This window comes from Apodemus sylvaticus, chromosome 11 (assembly GCF_947179515.1).
Source record: "Apodemus sylvaticus chromosome 11, mApoSyl1.1, whole genome shotgun sequence".
NCBI classification, from domain to species: Eukaryota; Metazoa; Chordata; class Mammalia; order Rodentia; family Muridae; genus Apodemus; species Apodemus sylvaticus.
Genome location: NC_067482.1, coordinates 79,728,910 through 79,751,490, shown reverse-complemented (window position 1 = coordinate 79,751,490; position 22,581 = coordinate 79,728,910). Strand labels below are relative to the sequence as shown.

Below are 22,581 nucleotides of genomic sequence, written 5' to 3'. Positions count from 1 at the left end.
TGGGAACTAGGACAGAACCCAGTGTTTCTCTGCCTAAATGGCGAGGGAAGGAATCATAGCTGAAGGACATGACAATGAGAAATGCCAGGGCTGGAGGCCTGAGATGTCTCATCTCACCATAATTTTTGCCTCTCAGACTGGTGGCCACCTTTGAGCCCCCCGTCTCTAAAGAGGTCTGGTTTTTATGTAAGTACCAGATGGATGTTTAGATTTCAGTTCTATTTGAGAAGGGCAAAGGGTGAATTCAAAGAGGTATGGCCAAGGAGTCTTTCTCTCTGCTGTCTGTTTCTTTCCTGCAGTGTATATGAGGGCCAGAACATCCAATACTGACAACCCTGCAGCCAAATCCAGTTCCAGGAAGGTTAACACGAGGGGAGAAAATGGCAGGTGAGGCTGATGAGTTAGCAGGCAGCTGGGCTTTTCATCAGCACAGTCCTAGATGCCATTTACTCCTTGATTCCAAAAAGCTGAGTTTTTCTAGCCCAGCATCCTTAGCTCAATGCTCCTATCTCCCTGTAATCCATGAAGCTATGCCTGGACCATCTACACCGTCCTTCATCCTCCACAGAGGCAAGGAATATCCTGATCCTCCAGGGCTAGTCTGAACTGACTTTAATACGAAAAGCCCTAAGAAATCTAGCCCCTGCTGGCAGGCACCACCAAACCACCACCCAGCTTCCACCCCCTGCATCAGAGCCCTCCTGGGATCTAATCAGACAACAGCCCTGCATCTTCTGCCTGAAATGACCTCCAGAGTTCATCCCATCTTAAGAATGTGTCACCTCCTCTACACAGTGCTTCTGAAACAGGCACTACCAGAGCCATGGCATACTCCTCTTGCCATCATGACCACCCAAGATGAGGAAAACATTCCCTCATTGCCTGCCAGAAAAATAGATATTTTCCAAGCATCAAGATAACTCAAATTTCTTCCTTCTTTTTTCCCTTTGGTTTTTCAAAACAAGGTTCTCTGTGTAACAGCTCTGTCTGTCTTAAAACTTGCTTTGTAGACCAGGATGGCTTCAGACTCACAGAGATCTGCCTGCCTCTGCCTTCCAAGTGCTGGGATCAAAGGTGTGTGCCACCACTTCTGGCAGGTAACTCAAATTTGGGCCGGGCAGTTGTGTTGCACACCTTTAATCTCAGTTTTTGGGAGGCAGAGGCAGGATTTCTGAGTTTGAGGCCAGCTTGGTCTACAGAGTGAGTTCCAGGACACCCAGGGATACACAGAGAAACCCTGTCTTGAAAAACAAAAACAACCAAACACAACAACAACAAAAAACAAAGCATAAAAAGATAACTCAAATTTCACAATCCAAAGACCCTTAGGGTCTTCAAAGTCTCTTTCCCTCTTCTTTATCTGATTTCAATGAGAATGACGACCTCTCTTGCTTTTGATCAAAAAACAAAACAACAAAAACCCAAAACATAAAAACAGGGCCAAAGAGCTGGCTCAGCAGTTAAGAGCACTTGCTGCTCATGCAGAGGATTCAAGTTCAGTTCTCAGGATCTACACAGTGGCTCACACTCATTTGTGCTCCAGTTCCTTGAACCTGATGCCCTCTTCAGGCCTCCATGGGTACACACACACACACACACACACACACACACAAACACACACACAAGACTGAAGTGCATGTGAAATTCACAGGGAATCAATAAAGTTTAAAAAAAATACATCTTGAGCCTGGAAAGATGGTTCATTGGTTAAGAGCACTGGTTCTCTTCCCGAGTACCTACCTGAATTAGTCTCAGGACCTATAGTGTCTAACAGCCACTTGTTAACTCCAGTGCCAGGGGATGTGATGTCTTCTGGCCCTGGCAGGCACTGCATGAACATGTGCACACATACATTCAGGCAAAGCACCCACACACATATAAAGAAACAGATAAAAGTTGAAAACTGCTCGTTATCTTAAGGTGGGCCAGTTTATCTTAAGAATTAGTACAGAGGTAAGGAAGAAGCAGGGCGTTCTCCGGCTCCCTCTTCCCTGATGGAGCCAGGGTGAACAGGAGTCACAGCCACATATCTCCAGCCTACGAAGGATCCAGGGCCTCATTTTCTCCCGATGAACAAAAAAGCTTGAGTGAGCGGGAGCCCTGCTTTCGAGAGCTGCTTGCTGACAGTGAACGCCAACCTTGCCCATTTATTAATCAGGAGAGAGAGGACCATGCTTGTCCTCACAGGGCAGCTCACCCTCTCATCTTTTCTTCCTCATCATTCTTCCAAGTAATTGCTTCGCCACAGAGCCTTTGTGGTGCTAGAAGTGGATGCTGCCCTTGTGCCTTCTATTCAAGGACTGAAAAGAGAGCTGCTCTGAGGGAGAGAAAGAAAGAGACGGGCCTCTGCGGGCTCCTGTACATCTGCCGCCCACCACACAGACACGGGGTCCCGGTGCCTGGTCTGCACCAGATCACCCACCTTCTAGGAGCCAAAACTGAGATTCTCCTTAATTAAGTCAGTTTAGAATCCTCAGCCTGGCGATCGAGAATCATTTTAAAGTGCGTGGAGCACAGTGGCATACACCTGACAGCTCAGCGTTTGGGAGGCAGAGGCAAGAAGAGCCCATGCTCAAGTCTAAGGCCAGCCAGGACTATGTAGCAGTTTCTAGGCTAATCTTGGCTACATAGTAAGACCAGTCCCAAAACAAAACAACAAATCCCCCAAAAACATATAATTGTATTCAGTCCTTATGAGCCTGAGGCAGATGAGTTCCAGCCTGGGCTTCACATCGTTAGTAAGGTTAAAAAAAAAAAAGTCATGGTGTACTGTGGTGGCTGCAAGCTACAGTAATTTGAGAAGAGGGATTCTCAACTGAGAAAACACCATCACCAGGATGGCCTGTATGTAGGCAAGTCCACAGGACATTCGTGGCTGATGTAGGAGGAGTCAGGCAACTGTGAGTGGCACAACCCCTAGGCAGGTGGACTTGGATGCCTTAAGCAAGCAGGCTGGGCAAGCCATGGAGAGCAAGCAGCAAGCAGCACTAAGTCCTGCTACTTCCTACAATACCAACATACTCTGCTACAGAGCTGTAAGGTGAAAAAACTCTTGCCTCCCTGAGCCATGGTGCTTATCACAACACTAGAAGTCTAAGACAGTCAGCAAGATGGCTCAGCAGGAAAATGCACCTTTCATCATGTTTAATGACCTTAGTTTCATGTCTAGGATCTACTTAGTGGAAAGGTAGAACCTACTCTGGCACAAAATAAAAGTTTGAAATGTAACTTAAAATTTTTTAAATTAGCCGGGTGGTGGGGGCGCACGCTTTTAATCCCAGCGCTTGGGAAGCAGAGGCAGGCGGATTTCTGAGTTCGAGGCCAGCCTGGTCTACAGAGTGAGTTCCAGGACAGCCAAGGGCTACACAGAGAAACCCTGTCTCGAAAAAACCAAACCAAACAAACAAATAAATAAAAATAAATAAGAAGAAACAACTCTCAAAAATTATGCTATCTCTCTTTCATTGGATTCTTAAAGGAGCCAGCGGCCAGATGAGGAAGGCCTAGGCGGCAGGAAACACTTTCCTGGTCTGTCTGTGACGCTTCGACTCCCAGCAACTCCACACTGCAATCTTGTACCACACAGCAATCCGGGGGATCCTTGCTTCTAACTCATAATGTACACAACCAACTCCTCAAGGCCATTTTTTCTGCACTATTCTGTCTGTCTGTCTGTCCATCTCTCTGTTTTCTCCAAAATTGTTAAGTTTTCTCTACAATTTGCTGCATAACTTCCTTTTCTGTTCCAGTTCCACACAGGTACTTGCCGTCCTCCCACGGTATGTCTATTTCTAATTGCTGCCTTGATAGAGATAGATTATCTTGTCGCCAGCTGGCTCCTCACCCTGCTACGCGCTCCCAGAGGCCCCAGGCCGCGCCACAGTCGGGGTCTCACCCGCCAGGCCCCGTGTTAAGTGTGCTGCTTACCTTTCCTGTTTAACCTCACTCCATTTCTAAAATGGAGGCTTTGAAAGGCTCACTGACCTGGTGAAGCTGATCTACCCAGACAGAGCTGCGTGTGAGACAGGAGTTAGGTGAGGACGGTGGGCAGCCTCTCCTCAGAAAGGGCATGGAGCCTGCCCAGTGCCTCCCTCTGGCTCGGACGCTGCTGTCCTGCAACCTTCCACTCTAAGCAGACTGGCCCGGTAACTGCCTCGCTCGCTCGCTCTGCTTTCTGCTGCTTGGTCGCCTCGCCCACTAAGTCTGTAGTGAATTTAAATTGTCCCCCTGGGAAAATAAACAACATTACCCATACTCAGGCAATAGTTAAACTCACACGAGAAACTGAGAAGGTTTCAATGAAATTGATAGGTGAAAATTTCACATATATGATGATCTAATATATTTAATATATACAGAGAAGTATATATACAGAGAGAAATATATATACAATATATACAGAGAAATGACCTGAAGTGAATAAATAAATAATAGACTCATAAGTATCTACTAATGGTTTTCCAGCTTCTTTAGTCTTTATTTGTAAGCTGTGGACATAGCTCTATTAAGACCCTTGATGACATGGGCACAGGGGAAAAGTTCCTGAGCAGAGCACCAATAGCTTACACTCTAAGATCAAGAATTGACAAGTGGGACCTCATAAAATTACAAAGTTTCTAAAAGGCAAAGGACACTGTTAAAAGTACAAAACGGTAACCAACAGATTGGGAAAGGATCTTCACCAACCCTAAATCCGACAGAGGGCTAATATCCAATATATACAAAGAACTCAAGAAGTTAGACTCCAGACAGCCAAATAACCCTATTAAAAATGGGGTACAGAGATAAACAAAGAATTTTCACCTGAAGAACTTCGAATGGCTGAGAAGCACATTAAGAAATGCTCAACATCATTAATCATTAGGGAAATGCAAATCAAAACAACCCTGAGATTTCACCTCACACCAGTCAGAATGGCTAAGGTTAAAAACTCAGGAGACAGCAGGTGTTGGCGAGGATGTGGAGAAAGAGGAACACTCCTCCATTGCTGGTGGGATTGCAAGATGGTACTACCACTTTGGAAATCAGTCTGGTGGTTCCTCAGAAAACTGGACATGCCATTTCCAGAGGACCCTGCTATACCTCTCCTGGGCATATACCCAGAGGATTCCCCGGCATGCAATAAGGACATATGTTCCACTATGTTCATAGCAGCCTCATTTATAATAGCCCGAAGCTGGAAAGGACCCAGATGTCCCTCAATGGAGGAATGGATACAGAAAATGTGGTATATTTACACAATGGAATACTACTCAGCAATTAAAAACAATGAATTCATGAAATTCTTAGGCAAATGGTTGGAACTGGAAAATAACATCCTAAGTGAGGTAACCCAATCACAAAAGAATACACATGGAATGCAATCACTGATAAGTAGATATTAATTAGCCCAGAAACTGAATTCTCAAGACACAATTAGCATATCAAATGATACCCAAGAAGAAGGAAGGAGAGGGCCCTGGTTCTAAAAAGACTTGATCCAGCATTATGGGGGAGTGCCAGGACAGAGAAATGGGAGAGGGTGATTGGGAAATGGGCAGAGGGAAGAGGGCTTATGAGACCGATGGGGAGGAGGGAACTGGGAAAGGGGAAAGCATTCGGATTGTAAACAAAGAATATAGAAAAAAAAAATCTGAATTTGAGATCAGCCTGTTTTACAGAGTGAGTTCCAGGATAGACAGAGATACACAGAGACACTCTTATCAAAAAACAAAAACAAAACAAACCTCTCAAAAACCAGTTATAGATTTATATAGTTACATATAAAATTTAGATTGTTATAAGTGGCTTTATATATACATATTTTTATTTGCTTTATATACTTATAAAGTTAAATATAAACTTTATATATACAGTTATATACATGTGTGTGTGTGTGTGGAGAGAAAAGTGCTATGCCTACAGTCTAAGGACAGGTAAGCCAGCAGGTGTGCTCAAATGAACATTGCCCTGTTCCAGACCCAATACTATAAACCACAAGAAGGAATCAGCTGAGGCATGCCCTCTGTAGCAACCCTATCACTTTCATTTCTGAGGGAACCTTCCCTCCCATTTCTGCCTTAGGAAATGCAACTTAAGAGTCTCCTGCGTCCACAGCTACAGAGCCTCCAAACTATGGCCCCACCCACTCTCAGCAATGCTGAATATGTGCTATATTGGAGGCAGCCCCATTATCCCTGAGAGAGAGCAGAGAGAGCAAGAGTTCCAGGGTCAGTTCTTCATAGCTATTAAGTTCCAGATTGGCTACCTGACTAGTAAAGGCTTTTAATCAAGTCCCTTAAAATTCAACCTGTCTTCTTATCTGTAAATGGGGACAATGACAGCACTGATCCCAGCACCCCGTGAGCATCCGGTGGAGACAGTAAATAAGATGTGCATTTCATGACAAGAACCTAGGCCACATTCCAATGAAGGCCTGCAACCTGCAATCTACAATCTGACTTTCATTGCCAAAGCAACTTCTCATTCCTGCCTCCGACTGATACCTGTTCTAACATTAAGACATCCAGATATTTTGTTGTTTTGGTCCCATTAAACCAGTATGGCATGGACTCACTATATAAGCCCAAGCTGGCCTCAAACTCACAACTCTCTTAACTCAACCTCCTGAGTGCTGGGATTGTAAGTATGCACCACCCAGCAAGACTCACAGATTCTTGAGGCACTGCCTGCCATACTGTTTTGGTTTTGTTTTGACTCCCCAGTCATTTATATCAGTTGACACATCTGTGTGTATTATATATGTATGCATGTATTATATCTGTGTGTATGTATGCACATGTATGCATGTATTCAGGTTATTTTTTTTATTTACATTGCAAATGATTTCCCCTTTTCTGGGTCCCCACTCCCCGCAAGTCCCATAAGCCCTCTTCCGTCCCCCCATTCTTCCATCCACCCCCTGTATTCATGTTATTACATCTGTGCATACACATACACACAGATGAGTACGGATGTGTGCTTCTATGTATGTATTATGTAAGTCATCTCCTAATACTCTTGTGCTGTCTAATACTAGCATTGGTAGCCTCTGGTTTGGTGTGTGGGGCCACCCCTGTGCACCCCCAGGCCCTCTACCTTACTCACCTATCATTTTCTGGAGCAGTGGTGAGTTGCCTTTTCCAAAGAGCACACAGAGGTCCAGGATCTTCGGGATGTCAAAGAGGAAGTTGTTGTACAGGATTTCTCCAAATGCAGATGGAGAAATGAAGTGGTCCTAAGAGGAAAGAACAGAGAAAGAGTGGGGGCTGAATGTGAAGATGCTGCAACAGCAAACTCATGAGAAAATACCTTGATGCTCATCAGCTAGGCACAGGCTAACCGAGGTAGCATGCCACGCCTGTATTGTATATATGTCTGAGCTTTATGAAAAGACCCAAAATTATAGTGATTCTGCATTTTCAAGTAATCAGAAACATACTAGGAAAGAGTCAGCTGGGGGGTTGTTTTTTGGTATTTATAGGTAAATAAATCATCAGTGTCTGGGATTTCATACCTCAACAGAAAAAGAAAATTCAGACTCAACAAGAGTGACAACCTTGATAAGTACACAGGTAGTGTAGGGGACATGGGACTCTACACATGGAACTTTCTTTCAAGTATATGTATATATTTGAAATTTAATTATAATGAAAATGCAGTTTAAAAATCCACTGGGTTTGTTGGTGAATGCCTGCAGAGGCCCTGTGTTCGCTTTTCAGCATCCACATGGTAGTTCACAACCACCTGTCACTCCAGTTCTAAGAGATCTGATGCCCTCTTTTGACATCCAAGGGCTCACACACACACTGAGTACGTACATGTTAAACAATATGTATATCAGTATCTAGATACTAAGACAGAACCATGGTGAGTTGGAGGTCAGTCTGAAGGTCAGCTGCCTGACCACCAGCTCCAAGGGATCAAATACCCTCTTTTGGCCTCCGTGGATACTGGCTCACATGAGCATATACATATACGGTCATGTACATACATAAGTAAAAATCAAATGAATCTTAAAAACAGGCACCCGTACATACCAACACTGAGACACACATAATCATAAACAATAAAAGTAGGGCTGGTGAGATGGCTCAGTGGTTAAGAGCACCGACTGCTCTTCCAGAGGTCCTGAGTTCAGTTCCCAGCACCCACATGGTGGCTCACGACCATCAGTAATGGTTGCACTCTTCTGATACACTCTTCTAGTATGTGTCTGAAGACAGCTGCAGTGTACTTATATAAATAAAAATAATATTTTTTGAGATTGGGTCTTATTAAGTAGACCAGGCTGGACGTGAACTCACAAAAATACACCTGCCTCTACTTCCTGAGTTACTGGGATTAAAGGCTTGTGTCACTGTGCCTCACAAAATAAATCTTGAAAAAAAAAAGTTAGATTCCATGAAGGAACATGAAATTAACATTGTAACATTAACAGTAGTGACTTTGGCCGGGCGGTGGTGGCGCAAGTCTGTAATCTCAGTACTCTGGGAGGCAGAGGCAGGCGGATTTCTGAGTTTGAGGCCAGTCTGGTCTACAGAGTGAGTTCCATGACAGTCAGGGCTATACAGTGAAACCCTGTCTCGAAACAAAAGAAAACCAAAAAAAAAAAAAAAAAACCAGAGAGAGAGAGAGAGAACAGCACTAATGATTTCTTTTCTTTAGAGATGAATCTTCCTTCATGTCAGGCTCTATCAGAGCCAAAGTTGCAGCTCAATAATGATTTTTTAAGTGCATATATGAGTTAGAGAGATGACTCAGTGATTAAGAGTGAGTTCCCTGCACGCCTTCGTTTGCTTATGACTACCTACAACTACACCTCCTGAAGATCTGACACCCTCTTCTGGTTTCTTTGGCATATGTATGACGCACATGCACATACGTATATGGAGACATATATGTATATATAATTAATTAATTAAATAAATATTTCTTTCTTTTTTTTTTTTGAGACAGAGTTTCTCTGTGTATCCCTGGCTGTCCTGGAACTCACTCTATAGACCAGGCTGGCCTCGAACTCAGAAATCCGCCTGCCTCTGCCTCCCAGAGTGCTGGGATCACAGGCATGTGCTACCACCGCCCGGCCAAATATGTGTACTTTAAGAAATATTTATAGCCGGGTGGTGGTGGTGCATGCCTGTAATCCCAGCACTTGGGAGGCAGAGGCAGGCGGATTTCTGAGTTCTAGGACAGCCTGGTCTACAGAGTGAGTTCCAGGACAGCCAGAGCTATACAGAGAAACCCTGTCTCGAAAAAACCAAATCCAAAAACCAAAAAAAAGAAAAAAAAAAGTACACATATTTGAGTTCTTCCAAAAGTCAGAATCAGTGTCCTTACTCCTTGTCACATGAGTAAACTCACAGTCACATGTCAACAAGGACTCTGGAGTTCCTGCTGATGAAAACACTGGGTGTACTGTGGACAGGCTGCTGAACTAGACGACAAGGGAAGTAACTGACACAGATTCTTTCCCCAAAAGGCAGGAATAAAGAGGGGGAGACAAAGAGGAAACCTGAGCCTCCAGAGCCTTCTTTCCCAGGGGTACCGTCTGGCACAGAGGTGCTGGGTGTCAAGTGGACACTTGTCACAGGATCGCAGGCTTACTTTGGATTCCTTGTGCGTGGACATTCGAAGGAAGGTGAGGAAGACACTTCGGTGCAGGTGCTTCTGCATGTCAGCAACCTCAGGGGTCGGGGCCACCCACTCATCAAACTTTCGGGGTACATAGTGCAGGTAGGAGTCCAGGCACTTCTGCAAGGTCTCATCAAAAATAACCTAGGCCAGGTGAGAGAGGAGAGAAGGACTGATTCCTGAGGCTCAAAGGTTTGAGGGGAGACTACACAGGTGCTTATGGCCCGTCAGTCCTGACTTACTGCAAACCCTCCAACCCCAAGGAACCAAAGAGGTATGAATGAGCTTGGGGTAAATGTAAGTTTCTTAAAATGACACAGGGATGGGCAGTGGGTAAACATCAGGAAAGCTGCAATATGAGACAGCAATCCAAACCACAATTTGCTGTTAAGGATCCAAGGAAAGTAGACAAGAAAGCAATTTGTAAGGAAGAGAAAACAACCAAGGATACGGCATGTGCTTTGTCTTAGTGTGAATTTTGATAGAATGTTACCTGGCACCAGAATTTATCATGAGGCAAAGCCAGGAGCCAGTCGAGGTCATTAGCTACGAAGTTGGCGCGTTCCAGGTACTCCTCCACTAGGGCGGGGATGTTGTCTTTAGGGGGTGGTTTGTACAACACAAAATACCGGTCTGCCTTCTGTTCAGGGTGCTGGGAATCCAAAAACCACGTGTTAATGTGGCAGAGGCTAGTCAGCGAGGGCCCATTTGCCAACCCACAGCAACAACAGTACCTGGCTGTTCCAACCAGAGACCCTCCAGGAGCTTCTAAGTATAAAGAACCCAGTGTATCTAACAAAGGAGCCATGGTACAAAACCAAAACATGTTTTTAGAGCATTTTAGTGGTGAGGGGACAGGTTAAGGGGAGAAAAAGAAGGAAACAAAATTCTAATATAACCAGGTTTGTAAATTTTTTTAAGAAGTCAATGTATTCATGTACTGGTACAGATTTCTAAAAAGAAGGGAACAATTCCCAAACTTATCCTGGTTACCTTTGGGCTGGGGAATTATAGTTTCATTATATTTTTCTGTATTTTCTCTTGAGACAAAGGCTCACACTCTATAGTCCAGCTGGCATCAAACTCAGAGGTCTGCCTGCCTCCACATCCCAAGTGCTGGGATGAAAGGTGTGAGCCACCACGTTTTACCATATTTTCCCTTATTTAAACGATGACCATGTACTTTTAAAATTAACATTTAATTATCCAAGCAACACATAAGCATCTTTTCAAGCACTACGTGGGTAGTGCTAAGGGTACAGCTCAGAGGCAGAGTGAGGTGTATGTGGGGCCCTGGATTCAGTCCTCAGCATGGTGGAGGGTGTGGAAGGGGAGAGCGGAGGAAAAGGGGAAGGGGAAGGAGAGCACGAGGGGAGGGGATACACACTTAGTTTCCATGGCCTCCCAGGAAGCCACTGAGCACGTGCAGTTCTAGAATATAGACATTAGAATATAGTCATATGCATAGCAAGTATTTAAGTCTGTTTTTCCATTCTGAGGGAAACAGCATTATATTCTATATATCATTATTTTCTTTTTTATAACCAGAAAAAAACCTCAACTAATTTTTTAAAAAGAGTCTAATCAAGTAGCTACAGATGTCAGCTTGGAGTCACAAGCTCTTTCCCAGCCCTAACCATGCCATGAACAAATCCCACTTTGTTCCCCATAATGGAGAGCCGATGGGCTCAGTTTTCACCCCCGTCCACATGAGAGTGGCTTTCTCAGGGAGAAGCTGTAATAGGAGGAGGGCCAGGCACAGCCTCGGCTGTTATCAACCACAGCCTTCCACTTCCAGAGCTGACTCTAGAACTATCAAGACCCATGCACGGACCAATCTGCTCCAGAGCCCCGGGGCCTTTGCAGCGTATGCAGGCTCCACAGGACTCACTGCATCCCACAACCATAGCACAGGGCTCTGTGGCCCTCTCCCAGTTAAAGCCCACTTAGACGGTGGCAGCATTCCAGGCACTGGACTGATCTGTTGAAAAAGAGCTCCTCTCCTTGCCTTCCAAGCTTCCTTCCTCTGACCCGATGACTCTCTTTACAGGGCCCCTAGTGTGCAGGTTTGGGGGCACATGAATAAAAGCATCTAGTGATGTAGGTCTCAGCTTAGAGGCTCAAGTTCTCTCCAGGTCACAAGGTTCCACTGGAAAAGATGAACATCTAAGCCACCAAGGGAGCCCTAAACAGATGAAGTGACAACTCAGGCCTAAAGGAGCGCAGGAGAGAATTAACAGCCAGTGGAGAAAGGGATGCCTCTCAGGCAAGGCAGTACCTAAATTGAACCTCGTAGGAGGAAAAGGATTTTTAGGTAAAAGTTAGCTTGCTTGTCTTCCCTCCCTCCCTCCTTTCCCTTCCCTCCCCCTTCTTGCCTTCTTGTTTCTTCTCTCTCTCTCTCTCTCTCTCTCTCTCTCTCTCTCTCTCTCTCTCTCTCTCTCTCCCCCTCCCCTCTCTCACATACACACACACTCTTACTATATAGCCCTGGCTGACCTGGAACTTGCTTTGTAGACTAGCCTGGCCTCAGATCTGCATGTCCCCTGGGATCAATGGCTGCACTACAATTGATGGAAGAAATCACCCTTTCACACCCAAGACAGAGTTTTTCTTTGTGGCCCTGGCTGTCCTGGAACTCACTCTGTAGAGACCAGGCTGGCCTGGAACTCAAAGATGCACCTGGTTCTGCCTCTCAGTGCTAGGATTAAAGGTGTGTGCTACTACTGCCCAGCAGAAGAAATCATTCCTATAGAGGCATAAGAACAGTCATATACCACGCACAGATGGACCTGGGCACTGAGATTCAGGTTTAAAGGGTGGGAGAATGATGACTACAAACCTACCACCCACTGAGGACCTGCCCTACACCAGCAGAGGAGCAGGCATGTCAAACTCCCTATTCTTTTTCTCATCCATGATTAGTTAAAAGGGAGACAGCTGTCTGGCAGAGGAGAAAACAAAGACTCAGTAGGGTCCAGAACTTTCCTAAAGGCCTTGTGGTTAAGCAGCTAAGGAAGGATTAAAGCAAAGCTTGCGATGCAGACCAAGTAGGAGCTACAGCACACACCTGCACCACCTTATCTCAACGCTCTTCCCTCTGACGTCACAGCCCCCTAGAAGCCTCCCTAATTCCATCTTAGGCCAGACTAAGGAGTTTCCTCGCTCTCCCAGCACCTGCAGTGTCTTTAGGATCAGCTGCTGTTGGGCTCAGGGAGGGAGGAAGGAATGGCTATTAGATGGATACAGGGGACTTTTAGGGAAGGTGAAAATGTTCACTCTTGATTATAGGTGATGGTTTCATTAAGATATTACCAGTGTTGAAAACAATCAGATTGTTGATCTTAACTATGCAGTTTACTGTCTTTCAATGATACTTCAACAGTGCTTGGCATTGAGGGGACTCTCCACATACTCATTAGCTGGACAAAAGAATGAATGGCCAGATCTTGCCTCTTTAGGACTGACTCTATGAGCAGACACAGATGGTTTCAGAGCAGGAGCAGCAGGCTCCAATTGTGTCCGAGCAGGGCCTATCTGCTCTGGTGAACCATGAAAGTGCTGCCCATCAAGCCTTTATGGGTCTTGATAGGAACCCATTTTCTTTGTGTCCTTCAGGGAATGGCAGGAGGGTTCAACATGACTTGTGACAGATTTTTCCAGTGCATGCTCCTTGAAATAGTAACTACTTCATAAATAACAATAAACTCACTTATCACTCTGCAGAGGTACTTCACCTTGGGCAGAGATCTTTTTTGTCTCAAACTGAGACTCAAAACACAAAATCCTATACATTATCTCAGGACAATATTTTATCAGGAGCTTCCTGCAGCCTATAGGTTAATGTTCTTCAGTATGAGCAACAAAACCTGTCTCCGACCAGGCAATTGTCTTTCAGCTGATCTGTCTTTCCATCCTAGCACCTAGTCAATGTCACAGTAGCTGCTTGTTATCACCAGCATAACTACAGTCTATGGAGTTACTGCTCTGTTCAGGCACAGTAGTAATCCACAGCATTTTCATTTGATCCCTATCATGCCTGGCCCATTATCATCTTTTTTTGGCTCCTGAGATCATACCAAATCGGTACAAAGCCTGTGCTCGTTAGTTCTGCCATAGTGCCACCCCACAGCCAGGGATCTGTTCTTGACCTAAAAGTCAGACTCCCCCAAGCATCTCTGAGTTTTCTAACCAGGGCCTTGTCCTCCTGCTCTGTCCGGATAAAGCTAATGCACCTTTCGACACCCAGTGCAGGACGTCTTCCCTCCAGGAAGCCATCCCTGGCTATACATCCCTCCTCCCAGCCTAAGATCTTCCTTTTGTGCACTCCAAACTTTAATCTGAACCAGCCCTGCATTTGTGTCAGAGCCTGGCCTTCCTATTCTACTGTCATCATACGACTAGAAACTACTGGTGGCAGGCTGTGGAGCTCACAAGCACAGGAAAACATCAGGCAGCAGGTCTGACTGTGGTTTCTGATTTAAAGAATGTTTCCAGAGAGCTTACTGTGCTTGTCACTGAGAAGCCAGTCATGAAAGGGACCAGACCTCTCCCCTCCCAGTCCCACAACTAACAACCCAGGAGTTCATTCGGCACATGGGGAAGGACTGAGGTTTAAAGCCAGTCTCAGCCACTCAAGTCTCCACCAGCACTGTCCAGCAGAACATTCTGTGACAGTGGGCCTGCGTCAGCTGTCTGAACAACACAGTAGGCGCTCATCACATGGGATATTTCACTTACAGAGTCCACACTTCAAGCACAAGACACACTACAATTGTTACACATAGTGCATGTTACCTTTTAGATGGCTACTGAATTAAATAGTACAGTTTTAGCTTTTCTGACAAACATCCTCCATATGTAAAATTATGAACAGGAAAGCAAGCAGCTCTCTAGAAGAAAGGCTGAGTACAGGGCATTCTGGGACTGGACTGGCTAACAGAGCATCCCAGCTCTCCTGATTTCCTGGCTTTGTGACCTTGAACTCTGTAAAATAGTGACAATCAAAACATCCACTGGTAAGACTGTGATGTGGCTTAAATAAGATAACCTGAGGAGATGGGCATGAAGTCCCACCCCAAGTTATAGAACTGCTGGTAATGGAGAGCTGAGGGAAGGGAAAGAGTCAGTTTCTCTAAGGAAACAGTTGCTGGTTGGCTGGCCACCTTTCAAGTAAAGCCACGCAACCCATAGCATACGGGCAGCAGCAACTGGACTCGTGGGCTCAAAGGGCATGAGGCTGGGTGAGCGGGGAGGGGGCTCATCTGTACAAAATTCTCAAAGACCTAACTTAAAATAAGGGGGAAAAGGAAGAAGAAAAACTAATCTGGGTGATTTTTTTCAGAATAGATTGACCCACATGGGGCACTATGTAAATCCTATATTTAGAGGCTGAATAGGAAATAATAAAAGCCAACCAAAATGCAGGGAATAAAATACTTAGCTCCCATTTCCCACAATTTTACTCAAGCCTCTAGAAACTACTTCTTCACACCTTGTGTAAGTAAGTTCATATTCTTGGGAAATCTACAAGTGGGTACAAGGACTCAAATCCCCACTTCTGTCCCTTTCTTTAGGAGCCTGGCACCCCTCCATGGCTCTAATCTCTCTCTGATGCTGGGAACTGGCAGGTTCACAGCCTCCTTAGTTTTCAGTTTCACAGGCCCTGTCAGAGTCTCTGTATGTCTCACTTATGTACCAGATTACAGAGAAGACCAGCTTAACCTCAAAAACTTCTGTGATCCTAAAGAAGTCTGGGGAGAAGCTTAGATTTAAACAAACAAACAAACAAATATACATGCATATACATTCCTACATGAAACCTTAAGTCCCAACAAAGGGAAATCACCAAATTAAGATGTGGAACCGTTTTCAGCCCAGCTCAGGCTAAGCCAGAATTGCTTTCAGAGTGATTGAAAATAAATACTGAGGGGGAGAGGGGAGGGGACACATGACCTGATGTGGAAAACACTACTTCAATTTGATTGCTACTCAGAAATAAAGTTCTACAGGAGGCTTGGAAGGGCCAGTGGATCAGTAGTCACAGCCCTTGCTTGGGTCATTCTTGGAACAGAAAAGGAAGGACTTTCCTTTTTGCTTTGCAATTGCAAGGTTGATCCTGCCAGGCTGAACAGCATCAAGGCATTGGCTCACCAGCGCTGCTGAAGTCCTCAGCTTTCCTGTCTTCGGGTCTTTGTGGGTGATCTGGAGTTGGTCCAGGGGCAGAGCTGGCATTGTGCTGTGTGACCCTCCTGAAAGGAATATGAATGGGAAGAGAGCAGATACACAGATTCCTAGGGGTAGGGCCTAGTCTGGGAGTGATCACAGCACCAGCATCAACCCCCCGGCCACAGTGGGCTCCTAATGTGGGCTTTTAAGACCTCATATGCATTTGTTATCCTACAACAGTTCTCAGTTCTGAAGGAAAAGACCTTCCAGATAACTCCTACCTACTATAAGAAAGAAGTCCTGCTAGGCATGGTGGCACACACCTTTAGTGCTTGCACAATCGGGGCAGAGGCAGGGGGATATCCGTGAGTTGGAGGACAGACTAATCTATAGAGTAAGGTCTAGAATAGCCAGGGCTACATACAGAAACCCTGTCACAAAAAATAAAAGTCATGGCTAAAAGAACCTAGACTGTTTTCATTTTTTTTTTGTTTGTTTTTAAACTGCTGAAACCCAGAGCCTCAAGCAGCCTGTGTGCACCATGAAGACACTGTTCACAGTTCTTTCTCTTGCTATCTTCCCTAAAACCAGCACCAGCCTACCAGATGCAGCCTCCCCAAATGTTTGATGAATGACTAGGAAGAGAAATGTTCTTTCCTAGGGGCACTGAACTCATCACAAATGCTAGGCTAACCCTAACTCTGAGCTACATTCCTCAGAACAAGAATACTCTCCTTAAAACTCTCACTAGATCTTGGGTCCAGGCTTCAAAGAAGGGAGAGAAAATCCTTAGAAACCTGCCAACGTAAGATCCCTTCCACAGAGAGGTCAAACTGATTTCAGAGCCAGGAATTGGCCAGGTAGGTACAGCTCAGTGATAGAATTTATGCTTACCATATGCAAGTCCCTGTGTTCAATCTTAAATAAATAAAAATTAAATTGGAAAGACAGTCACAGAGTGACTGGGAGACAGCTCAGTGAGCACTGTCCAGGCTGCACAAGTGTGAGACTCTGAGTTTAATTCCCAAAAGCACATTGAAAGCAGGATGTGATAGTATATGCCTGTAATCTCAGCATGGGGAAAGCGGAAGGCAAACACTTCCTCAGCCAGTCACAGCAGTCCACTAGGCAAGCTCCAGGCCAACGAAAGACCTTGTCTCAAAAGAAAAGTGGATGACTTCTGAGGCACAACTCCAACTCCCGTGACCTTTGATTTCCACATATATGTATTTGTACCCACATATATGTGAACATTGGGCACAAAGTCAAACTAGCAGAGCAGTTCTTCAGTGTTCCCATTCAGTGTTTTTTGTTTTAAATAACACCTTGGCCTTATCCATAGAAAGGACATGTGTATTAGGCGAAGCATGCAATAGAGATCAATTAACTCTTTCAAAAGGCATGCCAGCAAAAGAGCATTATAACATGAAATGTGAGAACATCAAGGCTAGAAATAAATCACTGGGCCATCATAGAAAAGTTGAGCATATAATCAGCTATTTCTTACCAGGTGATATAAGACATATTGGCATGTCAATATGTTTGGCCCAGTCCTGGTGATATGACATATTGATAAAGCAATAACAGCATGTTTGTTAGATACTGAATGCTCTTCTAAGTGCTTTCCTTTTCTTTTTTTTAAAAAAAGATTTATTTATTTTATGCATGAGTATACCACCATTGCTCTCTTCAGACACACCACAAGAGGACATCAGGCCCCATTACAGACGGTTGTGAGCCACCATGTGGTTGCTGTGAATTGAACTCAGGACCTCTGGAAGAACAGTTGGCGCTCTTAACCACTGAGCCATCTCTCCAGCCCCTCTAAGTGCTTTTCTTAGCATTAATGTAATTTAGCTTTTAAAAGGAAACAAGGAAACTAGGAAACAAGGTCTTGTGATATAAACTGGCTCTTAACTCCAGCAATCTCCTGCTTCAGTCACCTGAGTGCTGGTAAACATTATTATATGCAACATCATACCTGGCTCTCTTTTCGTGTGTGTGTGTGTGTGTGTGTGTGTGTGTGTGTGTGTGTGTATACTGTATATATATATATATATATATATATATATATATATATATGAATTAATGTGTGTACATGGGAGACAGGGTCTCATCCATATATATACTATATATATGAATTAATTAATTTTGGTACATGGTAGATGGTAGACAGGGTCTCATTCATATATATATATATATATATATATATGAATTAATTTTGGTATATGGTAGATGGTACACAGGGTCTCATTCATATATACATATATATATATGTATATATATATATGAATTAATTTTGGTATATGGTAGACAGGGCCTCATGTAGCCTAAGCTGTTTTTGAGCCAATCCTTCTGACTCGACCTCCTGAGTGCTGGGATTACAAGCATGTGTCATCACACCTGACTCTAGATGCTTCAGTCCCAACTATGTAGAAGGCAACGACGTTCAGAAAATACTAACATGGACAAAAAAACCCTGATCTGATGATACCATTCACAAAGCTCAGTCTTCATGATAATGACAGATACAAATCCAGTTGCCATACAAATACTAACCAGTGCCATGATGTTTGCCACATATGCCAAGCTCATGGAGCATTTAACAAAGACAGAAGTTACAGAAGGGAGGCAACAAAAGGAATTTAGGTTTTCACTTAACGTATATGGGTAGAAAATAAAGCAAAGACTAGACTTTGAGTTGTAAAAGGACTAGGACAGGTGTGCACCACTATACCTCCTATGCTGGGCAAGGAAGCAGAGGCCAGTAGTTAAGTGTTTTCCGTGGGAGGGTCGTGATATAATCCATTGCTGTAATATGCCAGAGAGCATCTAGGGGCTACTGTTGCCTCAGTTTCTCTATCAGCAAACATTCTCAGGTCTTCTCCCTGAAGTAGTCTCTCTCCTTGTTACTCCCTGTCATATCTTTGATTGCTTTTTGGATTTATTTGTTAACTGTCTCCTTCTTCTAGACTGTAAGCTTCACGAGAGCAAGAACCTTGTCTGTCCTACTGTTTGTACCCTCGGCGCCTAGGTGTGTAGCCGGCACGTGGGTGTCGGTCAACAAATACATGCTGAATGAATGAACAAGGAGGAAACTGAAGCTTGGGAGAAGGTGGTGGGGACCGGGGTTTGCCCAGGTCACTCTAGGACCAAGCCTTAAAATGAACCGGAACTCTGGTTCTCTAGTGGGGTGACTCACAGCCCCTGGGGCAGTTGTAAGCCTGGCTCCCGTGCGAAGCCAGTGGGCTGGGGGTGCCGAGGGCGCCCGAAGCACCGTCCTGGCTGCTCTAGAGCACCACCGGAGGGGCCCGGGCACGTACTTACCTCCCCGGTTCCACACCAGAGATGTTCAGCCGCAACACACGCCGACAGCTTCCACACACCCAGCACTTCCGGGGTCAAACTGCGATTCCGTAGGCGCAGAAAGGAAGCCCCGCCCTGCTCTGCCTGGCCCCGCCCCCGGCGCCAACTGTGGAGGAGGGGAAATCCACGGTAGGGCCACGCCCCCACAAGGACGACCCCGCCCCCTGGAGGCTCAGGGACGTGTGGCCACATCCCTTCTTGGTGCCCTCTCTCCTGGGGTTAAGGCAAACCAGTTTGGGAAGCTCTCAGAAGTCCAGGCTTTCACTTCCTCAGTTATCATTTTTCAAATTTAATCCGGAGACGTTTTAACGAGTCAAAATCACAAATGTGACATTGAGAGAGCAGAAGACAGATGAGCTTACTGAATGCTCTAAAACAATTAAAAATGTATAGTTATGGCTTTAGAGGGTGGTAACTTCTTAGGTTGGTGAAGAGGAAGGTTCCAGAAATGAAGATGGAAGTTTTCATCTTGGCAGTGGCCACATACACAGATGGATTTACTTAGGAGGACTTAGCAAATTGTACATTTAAGATTTGTCCACCTTTCTATATGTATATAATACAAAATTATTTCGATGGGTACACTGTAGGCAGGCTGGCACAAAACTCCCTATGTAACTCAGTATAGATTGGAATTGCTGACTATCCTCCTGCTTCAGCCTCCCAGGTGCTAGATTTAAAAGTGTCTACCACAAGCACCACATATTGTTTAAATCAGAAAGGCTGAGCATAGCTATTTTAAGAGCAGGATGCATTTTTTCCAAAGAAATGTCTCAGATGGTGAAGAGCTGAAGGCTCCGAAGCCTGGATAAGAATCATCACAGAAAAGGAGTGGATAATACTGGTGCAGTCTGTAATTTTAGCCCTTGGGAGGCTGAGGAACGGTTGAAGATTTCAGGCCAGCCAGGGCTATCTCTGGAAGAGTTCACACTATCTTGAAAACAAGAAAATAAAAAACAGGACGGGCAGTGGTGGCACACGCCTGTGATCCCAGCACTCTGGGAGGCGGATTTCTGAGTTCAAGGCCAGCCTGGTCTACAGAGTGAGTTCCAGGACAGTCAGGCCTATACAGAGAAACCCTGTCTCGAAAAAAACCAAAATCCAAACAAAACAAAACAAAACAAAAATTAAAAAAAAAAAAAGCTGGGCATTGGTGGTGCACACCTTTAATCCCAGCACTTGGGAGGCAGAGGCAGGCAGATTTCTGAGTTCAAGGCCAGCCTGGTCTACAGAGTAAGTTCCAGGACAGCCAGGGCTACACAGAGAAATCCTGTCTCAAAAAAACAAAACAAAACAAAACAAAACAAAACAAAAAACAAAAACAAAAACAAAAACAAAACAAAAACAAAAAAAAAGTTGTGTAGTAATAGGATAGATGTTAAGTGGCTGAATAAGGGGGTTGATAGGCTCTGAACCAGAAATGGGAGGAGTGTGCTAATTGGTTATATTTCACTATGAAACAAATTCTCACAGACTTTACAACTTATTACAACATAGCCCACATTTTCTTTAGATTAAGAACCTAAACCTGGCTGTGTGGTGGTGGCACAGGCCTTTAATCCCAGCATTCGGGAGGCAGAGGCAGCCTGATCTCTGTGAGTTCAAGGCTAGCCTGGCCTACAAAGCTAGTTCCAGGACAGCCAAGCTGATGATACATAGAAACTCTGTTTCAACGGATCTAGACATGGCTTAGCAAGTCCTGCTACTTCTGAGTGTCCCACAAGCCTTCAATCAAGGTATCAGCCAGGGTCGGAGTCCCACCTGAAGATCCCAAAAAAATTTGCTTCCAATTTCACAAGGCTCAGGCTGGGTTATAGTTGTTTTGTGGTGTACTCACCGGTGAAGACTATTCAGACATAGGTTTAAGTCAATAGAAAATTTTTGTTATCTGGCCAGCAACTATCTCAGTGTAGCACTGAGTCTTTCTCAGGGTAGGCTTTTACATAGAAAAACCATGTTCTGAATTAACACACTTTAGTTGACAATAGTTAGCCAGAAGCTGAACTACAGAAGCCAAAAAACAAGGCTAGTAGTACTTTTGAATTAGTCTTTGGTTTTGTTTTGGCAAATGGTACTGTCTACACATTGAATTTTATGGCCTGAAGGACACTTCCATCATGGAGTCAGTTGTGCTAAGGTCTGGGGCCCTGTTACAATTCAGTGATAACACACCTATTTAGCATATTCAAAGTTTAATTCCCAACAGCACACACACACACACACACACATACACACACATACACACACACACACCAAATTCCAAGTTCACATGGCTCTGAAATCTATTACCATCAGGGAGTTAGCCTCAGGCACACCGCCCTCCCCCCCATTCATCTAAAATTCTCTTAGTAGCCTGCTTCAAAGAATGCAGACTGAGAAGACAGTAGGGAGCTTCTAGGAAGACAGAAGTAATCTCACCATGTCACAAAAGTGATTTCCCTTTTGCTGTGTTCTGTTGGTTAGAAGCAAGTCACAATTCCTGCCTGAGGGCACAAGAACCAGGATATGAGTATCAGAAAGAACCATCTGAGGGTTGGCTTGCCAAGTAGCAATTACCCATTTGCCCTGGGTCTGAGGATGTAGTAGAGATAGTTGTGATTTAATGAACATATTTGCATTAGCCCAGATAATGAATTATAAATTTCACATATATTATTTTCTTGACTATAAAAATAGTCAAGGCAGTCATAGTGATACATAACTGTAATTCCAGGTCTTGTGTGCCTGAGAGGTGAGGATAACCAGTTCAAGGCAAGCCTCGCTTATAAATAGGTGGTATCAGGTCAGTTAGTAGGGAAGTTTAGAGGCCAAATCAGGGTCCTAGAAGCAGTAAGAGAGTAGGGTGGGGGATATAGTCATCTCTGTACCCCAGAACCTATCTTCATGGCCTTCTTGCTAAGGCCCTCCTAAGGCTCAAGAGTCAAGCTGAGAGGAATCTTAGTATAGTAAAAAAAAAAAAAAAAAAAAAAAAAAAAAAAAAACCTCTGTGGCCAAATGCCACAGAATGTGTCAGGACAGTGACGCTCCCTGTACTGCTGTCCTAGTTTAGCCTTCTATTGATGAGGAAAGGACTGTCTTGTTTTAGGTTGCCAACACACATACTGGGCACAAAGGAAATACATCTGTATCTTGATGAGGAAATCATGCTGGGAGTAAATCATATATAGCAGCCTTCGGGACAAGGAACATTTAAGATAGGACTTGTTGGGGGAAATTAATGTACTGTTTTCATCTTTTCCTAGGAAAACAAAGATACTCATGTCACTGAAGTCTTAGAGCTGCATACTATAATAATAGAGAGACAAATAAATCCAATGAAACACTCAACTTGGGACTGTATACTGCTCAGCGGTGTAGTGCAAGCCCTACAGTCAGTTTCCAGCACAACAGCAACAACAACCAAAGGTTGGGGAATAACCTAGCTTCTCCAAACAGTTT

The 22,581-nt window shown here is 44.5% G+C and overlaps 1 protein-coding gene across 1 annotated transcript in view; it reads right to left on the bottom strand.

Annotated features, from left to right (window-relative positions):
* The window catches only part of Ascc2 (activating signal cointegrator 1 complex subunit 2), a 45,950-nt gene extending 26,762 nt beyond the window's left edge, over window positions 1-19,188 (bottom strand). The window contains exons 1-5 of the mRNA XM_052198314.1: window positions 19,105-19,188; window positions 15,763-15,860; window positions 10,106-10,264; window positions 9,586-9,756; window positions 7,087-7,216 (exon numbers count right to left, since the gene is read on the bottom strand). Of these exons, the coding sequence (XP_052054274.1) occupies window positions 7,087-7,216; window positions 9,586-9,756; window positions 10,106-10,264; window positions 15,763-15,843 (541 nt within the window). The 5' untranslated portion in view covers window positions 15,844-15,860; window positions 19,105-19,188. The remainder of the gene's footprint in view (window positions 1-7,086; window positions 7,217-9,585; window positions 9,757-10,105; window positions 10,265-15,762; window positions 15,861-19,104) is intronic.
* Between the last annotated feature and the right edge of the window lie 3,393 nt (window positions 19,189-22,581).